Genomic DNA, 8,133 nt, shown 5'->3' on the forward strand with positions numbered 1-8,133 from the left:
TTCGGTGATGTTTTTGGTGGCACAACGTCGCTTTTTCGGTTATGTCTTTCAGGATTTAGCTCAGGCTGCTGTAGCCTACTGGTGGTACACGGCAACAGGACGTTCTTGAGAAGGTCAGTAAATCGGTCATGTCTTGCAGTCAAAAGAAAGGCTTTATATTTAGAAACTCCTATAAAACGCATTCTAAAAAAGCGAATAGAAGGAACCGCACCAGAAAACCCAGTATAATTAACTGAAGGACATCAAAACCCTGGCAGGGAGATGTTGCCTGGAATGCGCTCATTGCTTTCACCAACAGAGCAGCTGAGGCAGCAGCAGCATCTATTGCATTTTCGGCGTATGAAACCTCATCAATTAAGTGAGGCGCACCCAGTATAAATATTTTGAAGACAAAAAGCGAGGACAACGACAAGGATGAAAAATGATCGGAGCTTCGTTTTGACTGCCGAAGCTGTAACTCCTCCTGTTTGAGCCTGGACAACACAAAGCTCATGTGGCCAAACCCACTGATCTGAGATACGAGACTGGCAGCAGCAGCAGGTCTATAAAAACCCTAGCACTTGTTCGCACAGTGTGTCAGACAGAAGTACCTAGTACCCAGATCTGAGTTTTTGAGGACTGTACATATCACAATTCATATTAGCCATGTCTCACGGCTGGGGCTACGGACCTACTAATGGTGAGGATGAGTGACATGTGCAAGGTTAAGGAAAAGGTCAAAGAGTAAACGCCTTGACTATTATATACATTTTACTAAAAAATGTGTTATAATGAAAAATATAACTGTTTTTACCTCATGGGATGCCAAGGGCATTGTAGCATTCTTCAACAAATGACTTGTACTGAACTTTGTTTTTCTATTATCTTTTTTTCTCAACCAATTCAGGACCAGAGAAGTGGTGTGATGGCTTCCCCATCGCTAACGGACCCAGGCAGTCACCCATTGATGTTGTCCCTGGCCAAGCGCCTCATGACCCTGCTCTGAAGCCTCTCAAACTTAAGTATGATCCTGCCACCTCCCAAAGCATTCTGAACAATGGCCATTCCTTCCAAGTGGATTTTTTGGATGAAGCAGACAAATCAAGTAAGTGATTCAGAAGATTTTATGTAGATTAAAGAGTGTAAAAGTTTTGAACGGCTACAGAGGATCATATTTTCCCCTGTTTTGATATTGGCGCCAAGATAGATGCTGAGGAGTCATGCAGCGCGTTCTTTGTCTTCTATGTCGGCTGCTTGTGCTGTGTGTTGGGACTTCTGTATAAGTAGGCAAATGTTGGGGTCCTTCTGTGCCACGGTGAGAGCAGGAACGTTATGTTCTTTTGTTGTATCAGCCACATGCACAAGGTCGTTTGCCTGTGCGCGAACATTTGATAAACTATGTCTGCAGTATTGCTTGTCCTTCGAAGTTTAATTAGATATTTCTAAAGTTAGATTTAGGAAAAAAGTTAGATTTCCTCTAAATTAAGCTTGGGAATGAATGCCTGTTAATTGTCTCCCATAATTTTAATAGATTTATGAATGTTTTAGTTTAGATTTAGTATTTTTTTTTAATTGGACATTTGACATTGGTTTCATAGTAGTCCATAGAATATTCTGGTGAAGGTCTTTGTGTACTTTAGGGTGTGAACACACATTTTGATAAGAGGTGGCTGGCCATTGATTCTTCAAAATATGGGCTGGACTTCAGTCTCGCTCAGCATTCCATTGGCTCTGCCATGGACGTCCAAGCTCCTCGGTTCTTTGTGTCCAGGAGTGCTAATATATTCTTTTATTCCAGAGGAAAAAAAATATTCCTCTTTCCCTCAGCGTGTTGAAGAGGAATTTGTACCCTGAGATCTGATGCCCAGTTCAGTGTTTATGAGTGATTTCTCTATAGTTTCCTCACGAAAAAGAAAACCCAAATCCACCGAAACACACACGTCCAAAGACAAATTCCAGAAACATTAGACACTATGGTATGGTATGTGCAGTTACAGCAGTGATGCGGCAGAGAAGACCCTTTGGCACCAGATATTCCCTCCATCCTTTGTGTGCTGGAGCGGTTCTAGTCATTTGGACAGAAGACTTAATGTGTTTCCTATGGATACTAGTAGATAGGAATTGCCTGTGTGTTTACCCATTCACCTGTTTTAGCAGCTCTCTTTGTGTCTCTCTCTCTCTCTCCATTTCTCGCTCTCGCTCTCTCTCTCTCTCTCTCTCTCTTTCTCGCTCTCGCTCTCTCTCTCTCTTTCTCTCTTTGTCTCTCTCTCTCTCTCAATTTCTCTATTTCTTGCTCTCTCTTTCTCTCTATTTCTTGCTCTCTTTTTCTTTCTCTCTCTCTCTCTCTCTTGCTCTCTCTATTTCTCGCTCTCTCTCTCTCTCTATCTCTCTCTCTCTCTCTCTCTCTCTCTCTCTCTCTGTAGCTCTGACTGGAGGGCCCATCTCTGGGACATACAGACTGAGGCAATTCCACTTCCACTGGGGGGCCAGTGATGACCGAGGCTCTGAGCACACTGTTGCTGGCACCAAGTTCCCCTGTGAGGTACAGCATGGCGCCTCACTCCCCCCCCCCCCCCCTCCACAGGGCTCTTAAGCGCTCAGTTACAGCAGTCTCAACACTTTAACAAACACACCTTCCTTTCATGCAACCCTCTGGGTACTGAGTGGAAACATCTGACCTTTGCAAAACAGCATACCCATGCCATCTCATGTCTTATCTCATGTTGATGATTACTCAGGAAGTACTGATGTGTAATACGTACGGTGCCACACAGTTTCATGCTTAAGAAACAGGAACTTTAAAGAATTTTGAAGCCAGTTCTTCTTTTTCTTCGTTCACAGCTTCACTTGGTACACTGGAACACCAAATACCCCAGTTTTGGTGATGCTGCCGGCCAGCCTGATGGTCTTGCCGTGGTTGGAGTGTTCCTGAAGGTACCATTAATCAAATGTGCTTTATGAAAAATAAATATACTTCCCAACACCTACTTGTGTTTGTTGATGTCAGTGTGCATGTGTGTGAACATGTGCCTTCCCCCTGTTCTCAGATTGGTTCTGCCAACCCAAGCTTGCAGAAGATTCTAGATGCTGTGGAGTCCATCAAATTTAAGGTACTAAACTGTTTGCAATCATTTCACACTGCTGGAGGTTGCTGGAGGTTGATCCAAGGATCTGATAGTCTTTTGTGACTCTTTCACATCTCTAGGGCAAGCAGACAACATTCGCAGGCTTTGACCCCAAAATCCTGCTGCCACCTTCCCTGGATTACTGGACGTATGATGGCTCTCTGACCACACCCCCACTTCTGGAGAGTGTCACCTGGATCGTTCTTCGTCAGCCGATCAGTGTCAGCCCTGCCCAGGTACAGTGCCACGGCATCACACTGGCATTGACGGTATCAGCAACTCAGCCCCTCTTGAGCTGGGCACTTGTCACACCTTGAGGCCACTTTAGATTGTGCTGATAAGATCAAAGGAAGTTCTCTTCATGGTTCTTTCCTAAATCTTCTAGCGTGGGACTCCGACAGACAGAGGCCTTTCTTTATTGAAGTGTAGAGTGTGTTAGGATTTTTTGGGTTGAGTTTATTATTTCTGATGTTATTTTGATGTTGGTTAATCATCTTGTTTACCAGATTCTGATGGTAGCATCAGACGCTGATTCTGACGCCGGTAGCATAACACACTACAGTATCCTGCTTTTATATTCTATTCTAACATAGCATGGCCTGAATATGTGTGTGCAGTTGAGGAATAAGGTATCTTATTGCCCACACACAAAAAAAAAGTGTGTGTGAGTGTGAGGGTGTGTGAATACAAAAGAATGACTCCAATATTCTCTATGGCAAGGTTGAATGAGGGTTAGTTTAGAGTTAATATTTACCGAATGTAGGTCTACACATTAAGCCTGGAACTCTTACGCAGTCACACGCCATGGGCTGTGAGCTCCCCTCTGTCCAGCTAGATTGCATTATCTCAACACTGCATAGTGCTAATGTCCGACAGGGAGCTCATATCACCTGCTGTAGGCCTACTTAGACACAGTCATTGCTTCAGCCTACACCCACATGAATTTCCAAACTGAGACTTCAGAGTAACGTGTCCCTCAAGTTGAATTTTAGTTGCACAATAGGTGCAAAAAGTGTTTTTTTAGATCAGTGCACACAAAGGGCAAAACACAGGTTGTGCAGAAGCTTGAGGCTTGTGGCTTTTACCCTGTGAGTCGAAAGGGAAGTGGTTGTTTAAGTTGACAAGACATGGCTCTTTTCTCACGGTGGCATATATTAATATCACCATGAATTTCTCAGTAACCAGCAGGCCTCTTATCTAACGTCATCTTTGTATGTGATAAGCTTATGCCGTGTGAAGGTTGACCACTAGCATTCTACAGTGTGATAGTGTGTAACTTAAAAAATGCTTTTTTTAATCAAGCGTTACGCTGTCGTATAGCCTGTGCGTGAAAGCCTGTGTGTGATAGCCTGTGTGTGAAAGCCTGTGTGTGATAGCCTGTGTGTGAAAGCCTTTGTGTGAAAGCCTTTGTGTGAAAGCCTGTGTGTGAAAGCCTTTGTGTGAAAGCCTGTGCATGATAGCCTGTGCGTGATAGCCTGTGTGTGAAAGCCTGTGTGTGATAGCCTGTGCATGATAGCCTGTGCGTGAAAGCCTGTGTGTGAAAGCCTGTGCGTATCCACATGGTGCAGTAGACATTGCTCCATAACTATTTTGTGGACTTCCAACAAATTCCATGGCACATTCCTAAAACTGTATAAGTGGAATAGGACAGCTGTGAGTAAAGGGGACAGTAAGTGTGGGCCACAGTGCAGCAACACCAACACATGACAGTGAGTGCAACAGCTTTCAAGTGCAGACAAAATGACATTTCTCTGTCTTTCTACACTCCCTCTCTCTTCCTCTCTCTTTCTACACTCTCTTCCTCTCTCCTTCGACAGATGGCTCAGTTCCGTAGCCTGATGTTCTCCGGTGAAGGAGAGGCAGCCTGCTGCATGCAGGATAACTACAGACCCCCGCAGCCTCTGAAGGGCAGGAAGGTCCGTGCCTCCTTCAAGTAAACGTCCACGGACATTCTCACCTCAGTCCACCTGTGTACCTGCCATAGTGCCCTAGAACCAGTATATGCATTTTTATATTTGCCTCATAGGATCATCTGTCATGTTAATGATGGGATGGGAAAAAAGCACTGGTCTTACTTAGCTTATTTGCTTTTTACATTTTTGGGGGCTGTTAAACATTCCTAGTTTAGTCTAAATTGCTGTTAGATGTGTAGGTTATGTCTCTAATAGTGTTTTGTTTCTCACAATTTGAGCTCAACTTGGATTGTGCACTTAATATTTGCTCAATATTTTCTATATATCCTAGTCTGAAAATCTGCAATTAGTTCTTTCATATTTCAGTAAAACTACTAGATATGTAAGGGAGGAAATAAAAAAAATAAAAAAATCTCTAGCAGTTGATGAAATATCTGTTGGCGTAGACATGTGCCTCAGTGCTTTATCCTATCCCATAATCCCTCAGGGGAGGCTCACATCAGATTAACGCTGTTTCTCTGCCAATATTGGACTTTGCCTTTTTTCTCCCCCATTCAGTTACTGTCAGTGGAGGACACCTGTAATTAATCCTCAGCCTGTCTGTGTAGTCATTTCATGTGCCCTCCAGTTTGACAAATCATGTAGCTATGATGCATCTGCCTACAGGGCTTGCACATAGTAATTGCTGAACTCTCCAAGTGATCCTTTGAAAAAGTGTTTCTTGTGTCTTAAATCATGTGGCAGGGGTAGAAGATTGTTTTAAACAAGGATTGTTTCATGATGACTTATGTTTTAGTTTTGTGGAGTATGAATGGTAATAGCAGATTTCACTTGTGAGGAAGAATTAACCTGTCATTACGCAGTGTTTATACAAGGAAATTAACGTAACGCCAATAAAGCAATATATTTTATGAAAATGCAAGAACTGTCTTTTCTTTCTGTTCGAAAGTAGCAATATTAATATGAGACATAGATCAAAAAACTTTAATCCTTTAGCAGTATTTAAAAAACAACAAAAAGAAAAAAAATGTATTAGTCGAAATTAGCTGTCATACTACGGAACACTTGAATCTGATGGATGCTATGTCAAAAATAGGAGTTTACACTTGCCCTGGGGCAGATTTGTGACGCATATGAGACAGCGGCTGGAGCTCTCGCTTCAGGCTGCTACTCAGTGGCCTGCAAAAACGCAGCTATCTGTTCCGGACACAGGGCATGTGGAGCACAGTCATGTGACTCCACCATGAAGCCAGATGTAATTTGACCTCTGACCTCTCTCTTCCAGTCCGCAGAGGCAGCAGTCCAATACCACACTGCAGCAGAGATTGACCCCTTTTTTTGAGAGCATAATATCCTGTGTTAGTGGCCTGAGGTCTAACCTACATGCCAGTCAGTTTTAAGGGCAGTCTCTATCCGTCGTGTTCATATACTACTATACCTCGTCAAGAGCAGACAGAGACAGTGGAGTAATGTGGAAGAATTAGTTGCTAGTATGTTGACATCTACCCAAAGACTGAAGTATCAATCCTGAATTAATGTTGGTGTTGTAATTTCCATTTGAAAAATTAATACTGAATGCTGAATAATGAATACTTTCCAAGCAACTAATATTCATACAGGTCTTCAAAGTTATTACGACTAGTGATAATGTCTTCTATGAAGAACTATGATAAGAACTTATAAAAGGATTCTCAGCCATCTCAGCGAGCCTCACAGATGTATGCGTATAAAATAACATATTGTTGAAGTCTGAGGACAGCCAGCGCTGATGTCGATTTGAATACTGCCTCTTACAGAAGCTGTATTTGCCCGTCCCTGGAACAGTTCTTTCTTTTTAGCAAGCCTGGCGTCACACCATGGATGAGGGAACATTTGGATGCCAGTCCACTTCTCATTAACGCTTTGAGAAGTGGCGGATGGCTCTGTTGTCTGGACGCATGCTTACGTAAGAGTCCTCTGTGTGGTTCTCAGGCGCCTTTGCCAGGGAGCCTCTCTCTCTCTCTCTCTCTCTCTCTCTCTCTCTCTCATTGAATTCAGTGTATCTGGGTCGACATCATTCCCTGATGATATGAAAATGACAGTATTGTTCTCCTCAGGTCCGTCCGGTGCATCAGAGAGCAACCCTAGTGTGCCCATGTGTATTCATTCCAACTTCAGTTTGGCTGCAATTAACCATAGTTTAAAGAAAATAAACTACCTGACAAAGACCTCCATCCATCCATGCATATATATATATATATACATGTTTATACCTCAGACACTATACGTATTCTAATTACTGAGGGCATTACACTCAATAGACCTACTTTGGTATTTGGAAAACATTAAATTGCACAAAAATAATTGTGATTCCTCTCAGTGTGAAGAGGAGGGAAGACTTTCCCTCAGCATATGGTGGTGGACAGGGCAACCCTTGGGCTGGATGGTGCTGCACAATTCAACAAAAGACTAGCCAGAGAGAAGGGGGAGGGGCTCGTGGAGAGAGGAGAAAAGAAAGATGGGTGAGGGGAGTAATTGAATAGACTGGGAACGGAGAGAGGCCAGAGAGGAAAGAGGATTCAAATAAAAAGAAAGACTGCAAAAGAGGTGGGGCGGGGCGGGGGGGATTTAGAGGGGGAAGACCTGGACCTCAGAGGACAGTAGGAGGGTTGACCTGGGTGAGTCGGGAGTGAGAGGCTTAGGCGAATGGTGAAGATCAGACAGGAGAAAAATCACAGACCCAAACAAGACTTTCCTTCCCATGGTGTGAGATTACACACTTCCAAATATAACAAATGTCCAAAACCTCAAATGCCCAGTGCTACTTAACATGCACACATAAATCCATAAATCCAATTAAATCCACAACTGGTCGCAGTTCAGACAGTTATCTATACTGGGTGTGCATGTGATATGCATTCTCTACATTGCAGCTTGCATGCAATGAAATGCCTACATTCGAGAGCCAATCAATTACGTCCTGTCATGGGCACGCATTTAGAAAGTGGAGCTCCACGAGAGGTGGCACAAAAGTGACTGTCACACATTGCCATGGTCTCTCCGCTGTGAGGCCACAACCCCGTGACCCTGTGGAGAGCCACACGCTGCAGAGGGACACTGCTCGGCCCCTGGTGATC

At 43.6% G+C, this 8,133-nt stretch overlaps 1 protein-coding gene across 1 annotated transcript; it reads left to right on the top strand.

The window, feature by feature from the left end:
- The first annotated feature begins 517 nt into the window (after nucleotides 1–517).
- Nucleotides 518–5,939, top strand: cahz (carbonic anhydrase). Its single transcript, XM_012827841.3, has 7 exons — nucleotides 518–679; nucleotides 887–1,084; nucleotides 2,403–2,521; nucleotides 2,821–2,913; nucleotides 3,027–3,089; nucleotides 3,185–3,340; nucleotides 4,922–5,939. Exons 1-7 carry the CDS (start codon nucleotides 646–648, stop codon nucleotides 5,039–5,041), a joined length of 783 nt encoding a protein of 260 aa, XP_012683295.1. The 5' UTR covers nucleotides 518–645; the 3' UTR covers nucleotides 5,042–5,939.
- Nucleotides 5,940–8,133: the final 2,194 nt, after the last annotated feature.

This window comes from Clupea harengus, chromosome 25 (assembly GCF_900700415.2).
Source record: "Clupea harengus chromosome 25, Ch_v2.0.2, whole genome shotgun sequence".
NCBI classification, from domain to species: Eukaryota; Metazoa; Chordata; class Actinopteri; order Clupeiformes; family Clupeidae; genus Clupea; species Clupea harengus.

Coding starts and splice junctions, on each gene's coding strand:
- cahz (XM_012827841.3), top strand. CDS start 646: ATGTCTCACGGCTGGGGCTACGGACCTACTAATG. Junction 3,090..3,184: donor TGGAGTCCATCAAATTTAAG/GTACTAAACTGT, acceptor TCACATCTCTAG/GGCAAGCAGACAACATTCGC. Junction 3,341..4,921: donor TCAGTGTCAGCCCTGCCCAG/GTACAGTGCCAC, acceptor CTCCTTCGACAG/ATGGCTCAGTTCCGTAGCCT.